The sequence below is a fragment of the Chiloscyllium plagiosum genome, unplaced genomic scaffold (genome assembly GCF_037043375.1).
Source record: "Chiloscyllium plagiosum isolate Xiang-an unplaced genomic scaffold, Cpla_swu_hap1 HiC_scaffold_12, whole genome shotgun sequence".
Lineage (NCBI taxonomy): Eukaryota > Metazoa > Chordata > Chondrichthyes > Orectolobiformes > Hemiscylliidae > Chiloscyllium > Chiloscyllium plagiosum.
The window spans coordinates 105,674,569-105,695,042 of record NW_028270150.1 but is presented as its reverse complement, the minus strand read 5'-3'; the positions used below and the strand labels follow the sequence as shown (position 1 = coordinate 105,695,042).

Sequence of the window (20,474 nt, the reverse complement as noted above, 5' to 3'; positions counted from 1 at the left end):
TCTTTCCGATAGGAAGGAGACCAGAATTGCACACGACCAATGAAGGACAGCATACAAAACGCCTTCTTCACTATCCTATCTACCTGCGACTCCACTGTCAAGGAGCTATGAACCTGCACTCCAAAGTCTCTTTATTCAGCAACACTCCCTAGGACCTTACCATTAAGTGTATAAGTCCTGCTAAGATTTACTTTCCCAAAATGCAGCCCCTTGCATTTATCTCGTCAAATTACAGAGAAGGAAGATCTTTTCAAATCACCGGATTATTTGTTGATTATTTTAAAAGGTACAGCGTATGGGCTTGCAACAAAGAAATGATGTTTGGTGCCTTTCACTGCATTGTCAGCTCCAGCAATAAATATCCATCATTGCTGTGAATGCTGTTGTTGCTTTGCCTTTCCTTATGCCTCATCTTATTTCTGTTTTATCTTTCCTTTTTCTGGTAGTTCTCCTTTTTCAGTGGAGGTTCGTTAGAGTCCAGCATTCAGCCACAAAGATCAATGGTAATCACTCCAGTGTGGTACAGTGTTAGCCCTCAGCCTGTCCAACAGTCACTCCCATGTGGTACAGTGTTAGCCCTCAGCCTGTCCAACAGTCACTGCCGTGTGGTACAGTGTTAGCCCTCAGCCTGTCCAACAGTCACTGCCGTGTGGTACAGTGTTAGCCCTCAGCCTGTCCAACAGTCGCTCCAGTGTGGTACAGTGTCAGCCCTCAGCCTGTACAACAGTCATTCCCATGTGGTACAGTGTCAGCCCTCAGCCTGTCCAACAGTCGCTCCAGTGTGGTACAGTGTCAGCCCTCAGCCTGTACAACAGTCATTCCCGTGTGGTACAGTGTCAGCCCTCAGCCTGTACAACAGTCACTCCAGTGTGGTACAGTGTCAGCCCTCAGCCTGTCCAACAGTCGCTCCAGTGTGGTACAGTGTCAGCCCTCAGCCTGTACAACAGTCATTCCCGTGTGGTACAGTGTCAGCCCTCAGCCTGTCCAACAGTCGCTCCAGTGTGGTACAGTGTCAGCCCTCAGCCTGTCCAACAGTCGCTCCAGTGTGGTACAGTGTCAGCCCTCAGCCTGTACAACAGTCATTCCCGTGTGGTACAGTGTCAGCCCTCAGCCTGTCCAACAGTCGCTCTAGTGTGGTACAGTGTCAGCCCTCAGCCTGTACAACAGTCATTCCCGTGTGGTACAGTGTCAGCCCTCAGCCTGTACAACAGTCACTCCAGTGTGGTACAGTGTCAGCCCTCAGCCTGTCCAACAGTCGCTCCAGTGTGGTACAGTGTCAGCCCTCAGCCTGTACAACAGTCACTCCCGTGTGGTACAGTGTCAGCCCTCAGCCTGTACAACAGTCACTCCCGTGTGGTAGTGTCAGCCCTCAGCTTGTCCAACAGTTACTCCAGTGTGGTACAGTGTCAGGCCTTAACATGTACAACCGATTGTGTGGGGTGTGTGTGTGTGTGTGTGTGTGTGTGTGTGTGTGTGTGTGTGTGAGAGAGATCGATCTTATTTCATCATATCTGCAAATGATAAATTCTCTCAGTGAGTTACAGCTGTCAGGTTTTTAAAAAACTCTCTCAGTGTAGAATTAACGCCAATAATTCCAGTCGGGAGTTCTGGAGAATTTACTGGAATGTGGGTAGAAAGTGATGTGTGCTGTCACATGACCAAATAATCCAATGTAGTGAGGGGTAATTTTGATAAAGAGGTGAATGAGAGCAAGTTGGAATGACACATTGCTGGGGGAAGAGGATGGAGGATGGAGGGTGGGGGGATGTGATGTGTGCACCACAAAAGCCAAACTACATCAGATGGACTGAGTGGCCTGGGGTCCAGTTCTGTAATAACAGTTCAAGCTCCAGGTATAATTAATGAGCAGCAAGACAAATTGGTAAACTTTGTTTTTGGTAAGAGCCCTCTCCCTAAACAAGACTAACCTTAAATTAAATATTGGATATAAAAGACTTATGAGTCCCATATAATAACTGGCAGCACGGTGGTTTTGTGGTTATCACTGCTGCTTCACAGTGCCAGGGATCTGGGTTCGATACCCACCTCGGATGTCTGTCCTTGTGGAGTTTGCACATTCTCCCTGTGTCTGTGTGGGTTTCCTCCGGGTTCTCTGGTTTCCTCCCACAGTCCAAAGATGTGCAGGTCAGGTGGGTTAGGGTTACAGGGTAAGAGGGTGTGGGATGCTCTTTCGGGGGTCAGGGGGGAATCAGTGTGGACTTGATGGGCCGAATATCCTGCTTTCACACTGTATGGATTTAATGATTCTATGAATAACTTTCAATTCCAGATCTGTAAATTCAGTTGAAATTCTAGTAGTGGTGGGATTTGATCCTGTGTACTCAGAGCATTAATCTGGCGTCCTGGGATGACCAGTCCTGTGACATTAGCACTTGGATCATCCTTCTGCATAATTCCAAAAAATCCTAATGTTCATAGATGACAAGCCAGTCATTTGGAAACAGCTCCCTGCTGTTTATTCAGAGTTTTATTCAGAGTTCTTTCTTGAATAAAGTTATTATATTTCTGAACTGAGCACCTTCTGGATAAATTGTCACTCTGGAGAATGGGTCTCTGCAAGGCTGAGAATGATGAAGGAATTCCTTCTTGCTTGCCGCATAGCCCAAGTGAGTCCTGAAAATAGCTAGATTGTGGAGCAGTGAAATACTGCAGAAGCTGTTGATAGGACAGGGGAAAATTAGATTCGATTAGATTCCCTACAGTGTGGGAACAGGCCATTTGGCCCAGCCGGTCCACACCAACCCTCTGAAGAGTATCCCACCTAGACTCCTTTCCCTACCGTATATTTACCCCTGACTAATGCACCTAACACTGGCGTGGCCAATTCACCTGGCCTGCAGGTCTTTGAATTGTGGGAGGAAACTGGAGCACCTGGAGGAAACCCGCACAGACTGTGTGCTAACTCTACACAGTCACCCGACATGGGAATCGATCCCGGGTCCCTGGCGCTGTGAGGCAGCAGTGCAAACCACTGAGCTACCGTGCCATCCCGGTGATCAGCAACTAATCCTGCGACAAGAAATATTTTGACACCTCGTTGGTTGTTCCTTGTTCTGGTTGTATCATGCATATTCTAAATGATAGATAGCACTGAGGCGATCCGCTTTCAACTGAGGAGCTGTTCCAAAAACACGAGAATTCGCCGCTGGGTTCCGAGTAATCTGACAGTGCTTCTGCATAGCTCTTGGGTTTGTCAAGCAGTAAAGAGCATCTTATAGCAGCTTTCTGGTTGTTATCACCATTAATCCTGGAATGATCAAAAATTAAATACTTGGTGATATTGAGCATTGAGAGTGAAGACTAATAGGTTTGGCTATGACGGAAAGCATGTGAAAGGAGAGTTTAGAGTATATATAGTTGGTACATTCGTGTTCAAAAATATAAGGAAATATAATGCAGGAAAACTGAGAGAATCTATACCCAACTTTATAGTACAGTAATTTATTGTTACATATATTTATGAAAAATAGAGTAAAATATACAAAACCTGAAAATGTGTTGCTGGAAAAGCGCAGCAGGTCAGGCAGCATCCAAGGAACAGGAGAATCTACGTTTCGGGCATAAGCCCTTCTTTAGGAAACATGATTCCTGAAGAAGGGCTTATGCCCGAAACGTCGATTCTCCTGTTCCTTGGATGCTGCCTGACCTGCTGCGCTTTTCCAGCAACACATTTTCAGCTCTGATCTCCAGCATCTGCAGTCCTCACTTTCTCCTCCTAAAATATATAAAAGTCAACATAATTAATCAAAGACAAAAAAACTGCAGATGCTGGAATCCAAGATAGACAAGCAAAAGGCTGGAAGAGCACGGCGAGCCAGGCAGCTTTCACCAGTCCTTGGCGCACGCCACTCTCACCCTACCCCCAAACCCCCAGGGACCTTCCCTTGCAAACAGAGAAGATGCAAAACCTGCTGGCACACCACCCCCCCTCAGGGCCCCAAATAATCTGTCCAGGTGAGACACAGGTTCCTCTGTCTCTCTTCCAACCTAGTTTACTGCATCAGGTGCTCCTAATGTTGTCTCTACAGCGGGGAAACCAAATGTAAATTTAAGGAACAGTTCACTGAGCAACACAGCCGGGCCCGCAAAGGCTGACTGGATCTCCTAGTCACTGCCCATTTCAGTTCCCCTTTCCAACATGACCTCCTCCATTGCCACAATGAGCCACACCACAAATTGGAGGAACCGCACCTCATCTTCCGCCTGGGCCACCTACAGCCCGGAGGACTCGACGTCGAGTTCTCTGATTTCAAATAACCTCCCTTCCCATCTGCCGACTCCCATCCCAACCCCTCCTCCTCCCCCTCCCTTCCATTCCTCTGACTGACCCTTCCATTCCTCTGACTGACCAACCAAATTCATTCCTCGCATCGACCAATCAGGCTGTACCTTCTACCTGTGTTCACCTACCACTACCACATGCTCCGCCCGAAACCCTCCCTCACCCCACCCCTTTTTCTGCTGCCCCCTTTACCCTCATCCCCAGTCCTGAAAAAGGTTTACATCCAAAACGTTGACTTCTCCACCTGATACTGATTGGCTTGCTGTGTTCTTCCAGCCTCCTGCTTGTCTGCCATAATTAATCAGGCACTATTTCAGGTTATATACTTCCCTTGTTTTTTTAATGTATAACTTAAGACAAATTTCATTTTTTGTTCCAACCACAGCTTCTTGATTTCATAATTGATTTCACCTTAACTTTCCAGCATTGCTAATGATTTTATATTCATTCATTAGTTTGTATGACTGAAGGAAGAGATATTTTGTTCGATCTTTTTGACTTGCAGTCATCAGCTCCATTTGCAAGAGTACAATGTAAAGGGAGAACATCCTTCTTATACTGTAAGAGGAAGGGTGCTGCTTCATTGGCAAGTGGGCTCTGATCAGTAGAGGCATTGCCATTGGAAAATGCAATGTCCAGTGATGACTGACAGTAAATCACCAAATGTTGTTTGAATTTTATGATGTTGAGGTGCCAGTGTTGCCCTGGGGTGGATAAGGTCAGAGGTCACATGACACCAGGTTAACGTCCAACAGCTTTATTTGAAATGATTAGCTTTCAGAGTGCTTCACTCCAATAAACTTGTTGGACTATAACCTGGTGTCGTGTGACTTCTGAGCTTGAATTTTAAACCAGGCAGATTGACTCTGGTTAACTTGGATTATTTCTCAGAGTGATGTCTTGACCAATTGGAGGCAACCTGCCTGATTTAAAATGAAGTACAAAAAGATGGTTTTTCCTTTACTTTTGCTATTCTTGCAAAATGTCCTGATGAGTGCAAGATGAAAAGCTTTGACAAAAACGTGCCTTTTTCAGTAATGTTCAAGTTCTGTACTGTATACTGTACAAGTTAGTTTGTGTACTATTATCCGATCCTGGCTGTGTTATATGGAAACTGCAATGCAGAAGACTCAGAAATGTGATTTGTATTTCACGGCATTGTCTCCATATTCCGGTTCTGGCTCAAAGGCCTAATTTTGACCCTGACTGGACTAAAAATTGCCGACTTTCCCTTCGAAATCTTCTGCACTGGAGATTCGTCAACACGGGCTCCTGTTGCAAACCTGTCCAGGAAAGATAATAGCCATTGAAACTAAAGCTTTTTTTTTCATTAAATTGCATTTGCATTCAGTTAAATGTTCAGCAACACAGAACTGACACTTTTCAGTTTCCTGAGAAAGGGTCTGTATGCAATGTAACTGTGGATTAGAGTGCCAACTTAGTAAGGCATGGTGGGTTAGGTAGGTGCATTCTGCCAGGTGTGTGAGGGGAGTACAGTGGCAGGTGGGTGAGGGGGTGAGTGTACCAGGTGAGTGAGGGGGTGAGTGTACCAGGTGAGTGAGGGGGTGAGTGTATCAGGTGGATGAGGGGGTCAGTGTGCCAGCTGACCTGGGCAGGTGGTGGTGAGTCAGGCAGGTTGAAGAAATAGTATGCCGTGGTTTTGGGGGTGCAGGGGAGACAATGTGCCTTGTTAGTTTCCCACTAGAATTGGCATTCTTGTAAGTTGTCCTGAAGAGTACACCGTGAAAAGATTTGAGGAAATGTATCTTTTTCAGCAATACTGATGTTACCCAAGATCTACAGCATGTTTTTTAATTCTTCAATTTATTTTTGGGTAGCTATTAAACTGAAGTGAGACAGAACCCTCTGGATTCTATGAACTTAAAGGACTTTCAGATGGGAAGAGTTACCCATTGAAAAATTCAGTTTCCTTGGGCCATTCTTATAGAGTCAGTCATCTCAGAGATTCAGTCGGGAAGGGTAGGCGGAGGTGGGAGGAGGCTCCTGAAACGTGTAAATTCTCGTCGGCTCTGGGGAGACAATATCTGTGTCATTTCCCTTACAGTTGCGAGACTTCTACAATTGGCTGAACCTTGACTTTCGAAAGCCCAACACTAGCAGAAAGATAGAAGGGTGCTGACTGACTCCTGGTGGTCAGAGGAGCTGCCAGCTAGCTGAGATAGCACAGGGTTTGGGCTTGTACTGCTCGTGGTGAATGTCTCTCTTCTCTCCCCTCCGTCTCCAACGGTTTTGGCTTTGAAGTGAAAACTTTGTAGAAAGTGAAACAAAGACTTAAGTTCTTGCATGGCTCCCAGATTACAGGAAGCAATGCCCTGAAGGTGAATTGATGGTTCCTGCAGATTCTGGGACAGTTGGCTAAACTTGTTAAAGTTAGCCTGTCTAGCAACCTGTTACACTGTAGATCCTGTGCCTGATATCCAATCGGTGACTGAATTAATCTCACTCCAGCATTAATTTCACCTACACAGAGGCTGGGTCTAGTAGACAGCACATTAGAGACAAAACAGGAACACGAGACTGAAAATTGGCCATGATCAAATTAATGGCAGAGCAGGCTTGAAGGGCTGAATGGCCACTCCTGCCTCTATTTTTTGATCTTTCTATGTAATTCGTAGTGCAGTGCTATTCTGAAGTTTGGAACTGAAGTAATCTTTACATTAACTGAAGCAGGATTTATCCAGTGCTAACTCGCCGAGCAGAAATGGAATTCTGACTGAATTATTGAAGAGACGTGCTGGGTTAGTTTTTGGAGTGTTTTGAGGGAGTCCTTTGCCTTGTTTCAGTAAGAGGGGCTGCCTCTATTGACCGTGGACTTCCTGCCATTTTGCAGAGCTGTGGTAGTTCCAAAGCATGCACACGGGGCAGCACTCAGTACAGATCCCCAGGGTCTTTACCCTGGATGGAGAGATGGCGTTTTGGGAAGGGCCTGTCAAGTTGATTGGCTGTCAGGGATTAGAGTGGACTTTAGTAGACTCCATCCCAGGGGGAGACAGAAATTATCCAGGAGAAAGTGAGGGCTGCAGATGCTGGAGATCAGAGTCGAGTGTGTGGTGCTGGAAAAGCACAGCAGGTCAGGGGGCATCCCTAGGAGCAGGAGAATAGACGTTCCGGGCAAAAGCCCTTCATCAGGAATGGCAGAAGAAAAGTTCAAGGTTGTGACGCATGTCCTGATGTGGGGCTCCTGCCCGAAACATTGACCCTCCTGCTCTTTGGATGCTGCCTGACCTGCTGTGCTTTTCCAGCACCACACACTCAAGGGAGACAGAAATTATACTAACCCTTGCACCCCAAATGGGCACAGACGTTGGCTGAGACAGGACTGGATATTAATCTGCCCTCGGTCAGGATAGAGGCAAAATGCGGCCTCCTCCTACCTAATTATATACCCTCACATGGTCACCTCTAAACCTACCCCAACATCTCAGAATGATATCTGTCTGTCGAGGTGCCACACTATGTCTTTGCTGCATCTGTTGTGTTTCGCCTTGTCTTTCTCTCCAACTCTTGCAGATATGCAGCGGTCCCCCCTCTCCCACGGGCCCCACATCCCCCGTGGGCTCTTTCTGTACCCGCCTGACCTGGGACCACCGGCAGGGTCAGTGGCTGCGTAGACGACGCCTCGATGGAGCCATTAACCGTGTTCCCATGGGCTTCTATCAAAAGGTCTGGAAGGTTCTCCAGAAAGTGAGTCTCTGGGCATGCGAAGGTGCAGTTTTGCAGTCAGCCCTCTGACCAAAAGCAAGTGATTTATTTTCTGAGGGATCATCATGGGGATGTGGGAGCCAACTTGCAGACAGCAAGCTCTCCCCAAGAGTAAAGTGGTAATGACCATCATGGGGTGGCGATCGAGGGGGTGTGTATTGGTCAGTGCACTAGAAAGATCATGCCAGATTCCAGCGATAGTGTCACAGACTGACAATGTGTCGGAGGCCATTCAGCCCCTCAGTGCCTCATCCATTGCCCATTCTCCCTCTCACCTTTCTTCCTCTTACAAATGACTATCCAGCTCCCTTTCAATTGCCTGTGCCTGCATCACACTGTGAGCCAGTTCGTTCTCAGACCCAAGTACTGAGACCCAAACACTTCCAAGAGAGTTTTATTTTATCTGTGGAGGAGTAATTATTTAGTTTCTTTGAATTTCCCCGCTCTCTGTTACAAATTCTCCTGCCTCAAGGGGTCTGACATTTCTCTGGGCTGTTTTTCGCTTTTACAATCTGAATAAATTTTTCACTGACTGCCTGAATGATTCTCACCAACTGATGTTCAAACTCTCTCTCCCTTTCCTTGGTCACTCATCACTGACCCCTTCACCCCGTCTGTGTCCCGTTCACCCCGTCTGTGTCCCGTTCACCCCGTCTGTGTCCCGTTCACCCCGTCTGTGTCCCGTTCACCCCGTCTGTGTCCCGTTCACCCCGTCTGTGTCCCGTTCACCCCGTCTGTGTCCCGTTCACCCCGTCTGTGTCCCGTTCACCCCGTCTGTGTCCCCTTCACCCCGTCTGTGTCCCCTTCACCCCGTCTGTGTCCCCTTCACCCCGTCTGCGTCCCCTTCACCCCGTCTGCGTCCCGTTCACCCCGTCTGCGTCCCGTTCACCCCGTCTGCGTCCCGTTCACCCCGTCTGCGTCCCCTTCACCCCGTCTGCGTCCCCTTCACCCCGTCTGTGTCCCCTTCACCCCGTCTGTGTCCCCTTCACCCCGTCTGTGTCCCCTTCACCCCGTCTGTGTCCCGTTCACCCCTTCTGTGTCCCGTTCACCCCGTCTGTGTCCCGTTCACCCCGTCTGTGTCCCGTTCACCCCGTCTGTGTCCCGTTCACCCCGTCTGTGTCCCGTTCACCCCGTCTGTGTCCCCTTCACCCCGTCTGTGTCCCCTTCACCCCGTCTGTGTCCCCTTCACCCCGTCTGTGTCCCGTTCACCCCGTCTGTGTCCCGTTCACCCCGTCTGTGTCCCGTTCACCCCGTCTGTGTCCCGTTCACCCCGTCTGTGTCCCGTTCACCCCGTCTGTGTCCCGTTCACCCCTTCTGTGTCCCGTTCACCCCGTCTGTGTCCCGTTCACCCCGTCTGTGTCCCCTTCACCCCGTCACTGACTCCTTCACCCCGTCACTGACTCCTTCACCCCGTCACTGACTCCTTCACCCCGTCACTGACCCCTTCACCCTTCACTGACCCCTTCACCCCGTCACTGTCCCCTTCCCCCCCCCTCACTGTCCCCTTCCCCCTGTCACTGTCCCCTTCCCCCTGTCACTGTCCCCTCCCCCTGTCACTGTCCCCTTCCCCCTGTCACTGTCCCCTTCCCCCTGTCACTGTCCCCTTCCCCCCGTCACTGTCCCCATCCCCCCGTCACTGTCCCCTTCCCCCCGTCACTGTCCCCTTCCCCCCCGTCACTGTCCCCTTCCCCCCCCATCAGTGTCCCCCCCCCCGTCACTGTCCCCTTCCCCCCCCGGTCAGTGTCCCCTTCCCCCCCCGTCAGTGTCCCCTTCCCCCCCCGTCAGTGTCCCCTTCCCCCCCCGTCAGTGTCCCCTTCCCACCCCGGTCAGTGTCCCCTTCCCACCCCGGTCAGTGTCCCCTTCCCACCCCGGTCAGTGTCCCCTTCCCACCCCGGTCAGTGTCCCCTTCCCACCCCGGTCAGTGTCCCCTTCCCACCCCGGTCAGTGTCCCCTTCCCACCCGTCCCTGACCCCTTCCCACCCGTCCCTGACCCCTTCCCATCCGTCCCTGACCCCTTCACCCGGTCATTGACCCCTTCACCCTGTCACTGACCCCTTCACCCCGTCACCGTCCCGTCCACCCCGTTAGTGTCCCTTTCCCCCCATCCCAGACCCCTTCCCCCCCCGTCCCTGACCCCTTCCCTCCCCATCTGTGTTCCCTTCACCCCGTCTGTGTTCCCTTCACCCCGTCTGTGTCCCCTTCACCCCGTCTGTGTCCCCTTCACCCCGTCTGTGTCCCCTTCACCCCGTCTGTGTCCCCTTCACCCCGTCACTGTCCCCTTCACCCCGTCACTGTCCCCTTCACCCCGTCACTGACCCCTTCACCCCGTCACTGACCCCTTCACCCCGTCACTGACCCCATCACCCCGTCACTGACCCCATCACCCCGTCACTGACCCTTTCACCCCGTCACTGACCCTTTCACCCCGTCACTGACCCTTTCACCCCGTCACTGACCCTTTCACCCCGTCACTGACCCTTTCACCTTGTCACTGACCCCTTCACCCCGTCACTGACCCCTTCACCCCGTCACTGACCCCTTCACCCCGTCACTGACCCCTTCACCCCGTCACTGACCCCTTCACCCCGTCACTGACCCCTTCACCCCGTCACTGACCCCTTCACCCCGTCACTGACCCCTTCACCCCGTCACTGACCCCTTCACCCCGTCACCGTCCCGTCCACCCCGTCAGTGTCCCTTTCCCCCCGTCCCTGACCCCTTCCCTCACCATCTGTGTTCCCTTCCCCCATCTGTGTCCCCTTCACCCCGTCTGTGTCCCCTTCACCCCGTCTGTGTCCCCTTCACCCCGTCTGTGTCCCCTTCACCCCGTCTGTGTCCCCTTCACCCCGTCACTGTCCCCTTCACCCCGTCACTGTCCCCTTCACCCCGTCACTGTCCCCTTCACCCCGTCACTGTCCCCTTCACCCCGTCACTGTCCCCTTCCCCCCCCCGTCAGTGACCCCTTCCCCCCCCCCGTCAGTGACCCCTTCCCCCCCCCGTCAGTGACCCCTTCCCCCCCCCCGTCAGTGACCCCTTCCCCCCCCCCGTCAGTGACCCCTTTCACCCCCGTCAGTGACCCTTCACCCCGTCACCGACCCCTTCACCCCGTCACCGTCCTGTCCAGCCCGTCCCTGACCCCTTACCCCGCCCCCGTCCCTGACCCCTTACCCCGCTCCCGTCCCTGAGCTCTTCCCCCCCCTTCCCTGACCCTTTCCCCCATCGTCCCTCACCCCTTCACCCCGTCACTGTCCCCTTCACCCCGTCACTGTCCCCTTCACCCCGTCACTGTCCCCTTCACCCCGTCACTGTCCCCTTCACCCCGTCACTGTCCCCTTCACCCCGTCACTGACCCCTTCACCCCGTCACTGACCCCTTCACCCCGTCACTGACCCCTTCACCCCGTCACCGACCCTTTCACCCCGTCACCGACCCCTTCACCCCGTCACCGACCCCTTCACCCCGTCACCGACCCCTTCACCCCGTCATCGACCCCTTCACCCCGTCATCGACCCCTTCACCCCGTCATCGACCCCTTCACCCCGTCACCGACCCCTTCACCCCGTCACTGTCCCCCTTCACCCCGTCACTGTCCCCCTTCACCCCGTCACTGACCCCTTCACCCCGTCACTGACCCCTTCACCCCGTCACTGACCCCTTCACCCCGTCTGTGACCCCTTCCCCCGTCACTGTTCCCTTCCCGCGTCAGTGACCCCTTCACCCCGTCAGTGACCCCTTCACCCCGTCAGTGACCCCTTCACCCCATCAGTGACCCCTTCACCCCGTCAGTGACCCCTTCACCCCGTCACTGTCCCCTTCACCCCGTCACTGTCCCCTTCCCCCCTGTCACTGACCCCTTCCCCCCTGTCACTGACCCCTTCCCCCGTCACTGACCCCTTCCCCCCCGTCACTGACCCCTTCCCCCCGCCACTGACCCCTTCCCCCCCGCCACTGACCCCTTCCCCCCCGCCACTGACCCCTTCCCCCCCGCCACTGACCCCTTCCCCCGTCACTGACCCCTTCCCCCCCGTCACTGACCCCTTCCCCCCCGTCACTGACCCCTTCCCCCCCGTCACTGACCCCTTCCCCCCGCCACTGACCCCTTCCCCCCCGCCACTGACCCCTTCCCCCCCGCCACTGACCCCTTCCCCCCCTCACTGACCACTTCCCCACCCTCACTGACCCCTTCCCCCCCGTCAGTGACCCCTTCCCCCCCGCCACTGACCCCTCCCCCCCGCCACTGACCCCTTCCCCCCCGCCACTGACCCCTTCCCCCCCTCACTGACCACTTCCCCACCCTCACTGACCCCTTCCCCCCCGCCACTGACCCCTTCCCCCCCGCCACTGACCCCTTCCCCCCCTCACTGACCACTTCCCCACCCTCACTGACCCCTTCCCCCCTGTCACTGACCCCTTCCCCCCTGTCACTGACCCCTTCCCCCCCGTCACTGACCCCTTCCCCCCGCCACTGACCCCTTCCCCCCCGCCACTGACCCCTTCCCCCCCGCCACTGACCCCTTCCCCCGTCACTGACCCCTTCCCCCCCGTCACTGACCCCTTCCCCCCCGTCACTGACCCCTTCCCCCCGCCACTGACCCCTTCCCCCCCGCCACTGACCCCTTCCCCCCCGCCACTGACCCCTTCCCCCCCGCCACTGACCCCTTCCCCCGTCACTGACCCCTTCCCCCCCGTCACTGACCCCTTCCCCCCCGTCACTGACCCCTTCCCCCCGCCACTGACCCCTTCCCCCCCCTCACTGACCCCTTCCCCCCCGTCAGTGACCCCTTTCCCCCGTCACTGTCCCCCTTCACCCCGTCACTGTCCCCCTTCACCCCGTCACTGACCCCTTCACCCCGTCTGTGACCCCTTCCCCCGTCACTGTCCCCTTCCCCCCCCAACAGTGTCCCCTCCCCCCCCCCCCCCCCCCCCCCGTCAGTGTCCCCTTCCCAACCCCGTCAGTGTCCCCTTCCCAACCCCGTCAGTGTCCCCTTCCCAACCCCGTCAGTGTCCCCTTCCCACCCCGGTCAGTGTCCCCTTCCCCCCCGTCCCTGACCCCTTCCCTCCCCATCTGTGTCCCCTTCACCCCGTCTGTGTCCCCTTCACCCCGTCTGTGTCCCCTTCACCCCGTCTGTGTCCCCTTCACCCCGTCACTGTCCCCCTTCACCCCGTCACTGTCCCCCTTCACCCCGTCACTGACCCCTTCACCCCGTCTGTGACCCCTTCCCCCGTCACTGTCCCCTTCCCCCCCCAACAGTGTCCCCTCCCCCCCCCCCCCCCCCCCCGTCAGTGTCCCCTTCCCAACCCCGTCAGTGTCCCCTTCCCAACCCCGTCAGTGTCCCCTTCCCAACCCCGTCAGTGTCCCCTTCCCAACCCCGTCAGTGTCCCCTTCCCACCCCGGTCAGTGTCCCCTTCCCCCCCGTCCCTGACCCCTTCCCTCCCCATCTGTGTCCCCTTCACCCCGTCTGTGTCCCCTTCACCCCGTCTGTGTCCCCTTCACCCCGTCTGTGTCCCCTTCACCCCGTCTGTGTCCCCTTCACCCCGTCACTGTCCCCTTCACCCCGTCACTGTCCCCTTCACCCCGTCACTGACCCCTTCACCCCGTCACTGACCCCATCACCCCGTCACTGACCCCTTCACCGTCCCCTTCACCCCGTCACTGACCCCTTCACCCCGTCACTGACCCCTTCACCCCGTCACTGACCCCATCACCCCGTCACTGACCCCATCACCCCGTCACTGACCCCATCACCCCGTCACTGACCCCATCACCCCGTCACTGACCCCATCACCCCGTCACTGACCCTTTCACCCCGTCACTGACCCTTTCACCCCGTCACTGACCCTTTCACCTTGTCACTGACCCCTTTCCCCGTCACTGACCCCTTCACCCCGTCACTGACCCCTTCACCCCGTCACTGACCCCTTCACCCCGTCACTGACCCCTTCACCCCGTCACTGACCCCTTCACTCCGTCACTGACCCCTTCACCCCGTCACTGACCCCTTCACCCCGTCACTGACCCCTTCACCCCGTCACTGACCCCTTCACCCCGTCAGTGTCCCTTTCCCCCCATCCCTGACCCCTTCCCTCACCATCTGTGTCCCCTTCACCCCGTCTGTGTCCCCTTCACCCCGTCTGTGTCCCCTTCACCCCGTCTGTGTCCCCTTCACCCCGTCTGTGTCCCCTTCACCCCGTCTGTGTCCCCTTCACCCCGTCACTGTCCCCTTCACCCCGTCACTGTCCCCTTCACCCCGTCACTGTCCCCTTCACCCCGTCACTGACCCCTTCACCCCGTCACTGACCCCTTCACCCCGTCACTGACCCCTTCACCCCGTCACTGACCCCTTCACCCCGTCACTGACCCCTTCACCCCGTCACTGACCCCTTCACCCCGTCACTGACCCCTTCACCCCGTCACTGACCCCTTCACCCCGTCACTGACCCCTTCACCCCGTCACTGTCCCCTTCACCCCGTCACTGTCCCCTTCACCCCGTCACTGACCCCTTCACCCCGTCACTGTCCCCTTACCCCGTCACTGACCCCTTCCCCCCCCCGTCAGTGACCCCTTCCCCCCCCCCCGTCAGTGACCCCTTCCCCCCCCCCCGTCAGTGACCCCTTCCCCCCCCCCCGTCAGTGACCCCTTCCCCCCCCCGTCAGTGACCCCTTCCCCCCCCCGTCAGTGACCCCTTCCCCCCCCCGTCAGTGACCCCTTCCCCCCCCCCGTCAGTGACCCCTTCCCCCACCCCGTCAGTGACCCCTTCCCCCCCCCGTCAGTGACCCCTTCCCCCCCCCGTCAGTGACCCCTTCCCCCCCCCCGTCAGTGACCCCTTTCACCCCCGTCAGTAACCCTTCACCCCGTCACCGACCCCTTCACCCCGTCACCGTCCTGTCCAGCCCGTCCCTGACCCCTTACCCCGCTCCCGTCCCTGACCTCTTCCCCCCCCTTCCCTGACCCTTTCCCCCATCGTCCCTCACCCCTTCACCCCGTCACTGTCCCCTTCACCCCGTCACTGTCCCCTTCACCCCGTCACTGACCCCTTCACCCCGTCACTGACCCCTTCACCCCGTCACTGTCCCCTTCACCCCGTCACTGTCCCCTTCACCCCGTCACTGACCCCTTCCCCCCCGCCACTGACCCCTTCCCCCCCGCCACTGACCCCTTCCCCCCCCTCACTGACCCCTTCCCCCCCCTCACTGACCCCTTCCCCCCCCTCACTGACCCCTTCCCCCCCCTCACTGACCCCTTCCCCCCCTCACTGACCACTTCCCCCCCCTCACTGACCACTTCCCCCCCCTCACTGACCCCTTTCCCCCGTCACTGTCCCCCTTCACCCCGTCACTGTCCCCCTTCACCCCGTCACTGTCCCCCTTCACCCCGTCACTGTCCCCCTTCACCCCGTCACTGTCCCCCTTCACCCCGTCACTGTCCCCTTCACCCCCCTCACTGACCCCTTCCCCCCCCTCACTGACCCCTTCCCCCCCTCACTGACCCCTTCCCCCCCTCACTGACCCCTTCCCCCCCCCTCACTGACCACTTCCCCCCCCTCACTGACCCCTTCCCCCCGTCACTGTCCCCCTTCACCCCGTCACTGTCCCCCTTCCCCCGTCACTGTTCCCTTCCCGCGTCAGTGACCCCTTCACCCCGTCAGTGACCCCTTCACCCCGTCACTGTCCCCTTCACCCCGTCACTGTCCCCTTCACCCCGTCACTGTCCCCTTCACCCCGTCACTGTCCCCTTCACCCCGTCACTGTCCCCTTCACCCCGTCACTGTCCCCTTCACCCCGTCACTGTCCCCTTCACCCCGTCACTGTCCCCTTCACCCCGTCACTGACCCCTTCACCCCGTCACTGACCCCTTCACCCCGTCACTGACCCCTTCACCCCGTCACTGACCCCTTCACCCCGTCTGTGACCCCTTCCCCCGTCACTGTTCCCTTCACCCCGTCAGTGACCCCTTCACCCCGTCAGTGACCCCTTCACCCCGTCAGTGACCCCTTCACCCCGTCACTGACCCCTTCACCCCGTCACTGACCCCTTCACCCCGTCTGTGACCCCTTCCCCCGTCACTGTTCCCTTCACCCCGTCAGTGACCCCTTCACCCCGTCAGTGACCCCTTCACCCCGTCAGTGACCCCTTCACCCCGTCACTGTCCCCTTCACCCCGTCACTGTCCCCTTCACCCCGTCACTGTCCCCTTCACCCCGTCACTGTCCCCTTCACCCCGTCACTGTCCCCTTCACCCCGTCACTGTCCCCTTCACCCCGTCACTGTCCCCTTCACCCCGTCACTGTCCCCTTCACCCCGTCACTGTCCCCTTCACCCCGTCACTGACCCCTTCACCCCGTCACTGACCCCTTCACCCCGTCACTGACCCCTTCACCCCGTCACTGACCCCTTCACCCCGTCAGTGACCCCTTCACCCCGTCACTGTCCCCTTCACCCCGTCACTGTCCCCTTCACCCCGTCAGTGACCCCTTCACCCCGTCACTGTCCCCTTCACCCCGTCACTGTCCCCTTCACCCCGTCACTGTCCCCTTCACCCCGTCACTGTCCCATTCTCTCCGTCACCGTCCCCTTCACCCCGTTAGTGTCCCCTTCCCCACGTCACTGTCCCCTTCCGTCCGTTCCTGACCCCTTCCCCCCCCTTCCCTGACCCCTTTTCCCCCCCCTTCCCTGACCCCTTTCCCCCCCCCGTACCTGACCTCTTTTCCACCCCCTTCCCTGACCCTATCCCCCCCCGTCCCTCACCCCTTCCCCCCCCTGTCACCGACCCCTTCACCCCGTCACCGACCCCTTCACCCCGTCACCGACCCCTTCACCCCGTCACCGACCCCTTCACCCCGTCACCGACCCCTTCACCCCGTCACCGACCCCTTCACCCCGTCACCGACCCCTTCACCCCGTCACCGACCCCTTCACCCCGTCACCGACCCCATCACCCCGTCACTGACCCCATCACCCCGTCACTGACCCCTTCACCCCGTCACCGACCCCTTCACCCCGTCACCGACCCCTTCACCCCGTCACCGACCCCTTCACCCCGTCACTGACCCCATCACCCCGTCACTGACCCCATCACCCCGTCACTGACCCCTTCACCCCGTCACCGACCCCTTCACCCCGTCACCGACCCCTTCACCCCGTCACCGACCCCTTCACCCCGTCACTGACCCCTTCCCCCCCGTCACTGACCCCTTCCCCCCCGTCACTGACCCCTTCACCCCGTCACTGACCCCTTCCCCCCCGTCACTGACCCCTTCCCCCCCGTCACTGACCCCTTCCCCCCCGTCACTGACCCCTTCCCCCCCGTCACTGACCCCTTCCCCCCCGTCACTGACCCCTTCCCCCCCGTCACTGACCCCTTCCCCCCCCCCACTGACCCCTTCCCCCCCCCACTGACCCCTTCCCCCCCGTCACTGACCCCTTCCCCCCCCCCACTGACCCCTTCCCCCCCCCCACTGACCCCTTCCCCCCCCCCCACTGACCCCTTCCCCCCCCCCACTGACCCCTTCCCCCCCGTCAGTGACCCCTTCCCCCCCGTCAGTGACCCCTTCCCCCCCGTCAGTGACCCCTTTCCCCCGTCAGTGACCCCTTCACCCCGTCACTGTCCCCCTTCACCCCGTCACTGTCCCCCTTCCCCCCGTCACTGTCCCCCTTCCCCCCGTCACTGTCCCCCTTCCCCCCGTCACTGTCCCCCTTCCCCCCGTCACTGTCCCCCTTCCCCCCGTCACTGTCCCCCTTCCCCCCGTCACTGTCCCCCTTCCCCCCGTCACTGTCCCCCTTCCCCCCGTCACTGTCCCCCTTCCCCCCGTCACTGTCCCCCTTCCCCCCGTCACTGTCCCCCTTCCCCCCGTCACTGACCCCTTCCCCCCGTCACTGACCCCTTCCCCCCGTCACTGACCCCTTCCCCCCGTCACTGACCCCTTCCCCCGTCACTGTCCCCGTTCACCCCGTCCCTCACCCCTTCCCCCCCGTCACTGTCCCCTGTCACTGACCCCGTCACTGTCCCCTTCACCCCGTCACTGTCCCCTTCACCCCGTCACTGTCCCCCTTCCCCCCCGTCACTGTCCCCATCACCCCGTCTGTGACCCATTCACCCCGTCCCTCACCCCTTCCCCCCCGTCACTGTCCCCTTCCCACCGTCACTGTCCCCTTCCCCCCGTCACTGTCCCCTTCCCCCCGTCACTGTCCCCTTCCCCCCGTCACTGTCCCCTTCCCCCCGTCACTGTCCCATTCCCCCCGTCACTGTCCCCTTCCCCCCGTCACTGTCCCCTTCCCCCCGTCACTGTCCCCTTCCCCCCGTCACTGTCCCCTTCCCCCCGTCACTGTCCCCTTCCCCCCGTCACTGTCCCCTTCACCCCCGTCACTGTCCCCTTCACCCCGTCACTGTCCCCTTCCCCCCGTCACTGTCCCCTTCCCCCCGTCACTGTCCCCTTCACCCCGTCACTGTCCCCTTCACCCCGTCACTGTCCCCTTCACCCCGTCACTGTCCCCTTCACCCCGTCACTGTCCCCTTCACCCCGTCACTGTCCCCTTCACCCCGTCACTGACCCCTTCACCCCGTCACTGACCCCTTCACCCCGTCACTGACCCCTTCACCCCGTCACTGACCCCTTTCCCCCGTCACTGTCCCCGTTCACCCCGTCACTGACCCCTTCCCCCCGTCATTGTCCACTTCCGCCCGTTCCTGACCCCTTCCCGCCCATCCCTGACGCCTTTTTCCCCCCCCGTCCCTGACCCCTTTCCCCCCCCGTCCCTGACCCCTTTCCCCCCCCGTCCCTCACCCCTTTTCCCCCCCCGTCCCTCACCCCTTTTCCCCCCCCGTCCCTCACCTCTTTCCCCCCCCGTCCCTCACCCCTTTCCCCCCCCGTCCCTCACCCCTTTCCCCCCCCCGTCCCTCACCCCTTTTCCCCCCCCGTCCCTCACCCCTTTCCCCCCCCGTCCCTCACCCCTTTCCCCCCCCGTCCCTCACCCCTTTCCCCCCCCCGTCCCTCACCCCTTTCCCCCCCCGTCCCTCACCCCTTTTCCCCCCCCGTCCCTCACCCCTTTTCCCCCCCCGTCCCTCACCCCTTTTCCCCCTGTCCCTCACCCCTTTCCCCCCCTGTTCCTCACCCCTTTCCTCCCCGTCCCTCACCCCTTCCCCCCCCCCCCCGGTCACTGTCCCCTTCACCCCGTCACTGTCCCCTTCACCCCATCACTGTCCCCTTCACCCCGTCACTGTCCCCTTCACCCCGTCACTGACCCCTTCACCCCGTCACTGACACCGTCACTGACCCCTTCACCCCGTCACTGACACCGTCACTGACCCCTTCACCCCGTCACTGTCCCCCTTCACCCCGTCACTGTCCCCCTTCCCCCCGTCACTGTCCCCCTTCCCCCCGTCACTGTCCCCCTTCCCCCCCGTCACTGTCCCCCTTCCCCCCCCGTCCCTGTCCCCCTTCCCCCCCCCGTCCCTGTCCCCCTTCCCCCCCCTGTCCCTGTCCCCCTTCCCCCCCGTCACTGTCCCCCTTCCCCCCCCCGTCACTGTCTCCCTTCCCCCCCTCACTGTCCCCCTTCCCCCCCTCACTGACCCCTTCACCCCGTCTGTGACCCCTTCCCCCCGTCACTGTCCCCCTTCCCCCCGTCACTGTCCCCCTTCCCCCCGTCACTGTCCCCCTTCCCCCCGCCACTGTCCCCCTTTCCCCCGTCACTGTCCCCCTTCCCCCCGCCACTGTCCCCCTTTCCCCCGTCACTGTCCCCCTTCCCCCCGTCACTGTCCCCCTTCCCCCCGTCACTGTCCCCCTTCCCCCCGTCACTGTCCCCCTTCACCCCGTCACTGTCCCCCTTCCCCCCGTCACTGTCCCCCTTCCCCCCCGTCACTGTCCCCCTTCCCCCCCCGTCCCTGTCCCCCTTCCCCCCCCCCGTCCCTGTCCCCCTTCCCCCCCCCCGTCCCTGTCCCCCTTCCCCCCCCCTGTCCCTGTCCCCCTTCCCCCCCGTCACTGTCCCCCTTCCCCCCCCGTCACTGTCCCCCTTCCCCCCCTCACTGTCCCCCTTCCCCCCCTCACTGACCCCTTCACCCCGTCTGTGACCCCTTCACCCCGTCTGTGACCCCTTCCCCCCGTCACTGTCCCCCTTCCCCCCGTCACTGTCCCCCTTCCCCCCGTCACTGTCCCCCTTCCCCCCGTCACTGTCCCCCTTCCCCCCGTCACTGTCCCCCTTCCCCCCGTCACTGTCCCCCTTCCCCCCGCCACTGTCCCCCTTTCCCCCGTCACTGTCCCCCTTCCCCCCGTCACTGTCCCCCTTCCCCCCGTCACTGTCCCCCTTCCCCCCGTCACTGTCCCCTTCACCCCGTCACTGTCCCCCTTCCCCCCGTCACTGTCCCCCTTCCCCCCGTCACTGTCCCCCTTCCCCCCGTCACTGTCCCCTTCACCCCGTCACTGTCCCCTTCCCCCCGTCACTGTCCCCTTCCCCC

General features: G+C 59.1%; 1 protein-coding gene across 13 annotated transcripts in view; it reads left to right on the top strand.

Annotated features, from left to right (window-relative positions):
• Nucleotides 1-20,474, top strand: part of LOC122555467 (phosphorylase b kinase regulatory subunit alpha, liver isoform-like) — a 143,471-nt gene that overhangs the window by 107,683 nt on the left and 15,314 nt on the right. For 8 of the 13 annotated variants that reach the window (XM_087993152.1, XM_087993149.1, XM_087993151.1 and 5 more), the window contains 2 exons: nt 447-503; nt 7,835-8,008. The exons of 1 other annotated variant lie outside the window; for it this stretch is intronic. In XM_087993152.1, the coding sequence (XP_087849278.1) occupies nt 447-503; nt 7,835-8,008 (231 nt within the window). The remainder of the gene's footprint in view (nt 1-446; nt 504-7,834; nt 8,009-20,474) is intronic. 4 more of the 13 variants (XM_087993158.1, XM_087993157.1, XM_087993155.1 and 1 more) reach the window with 2 other exon arrangements.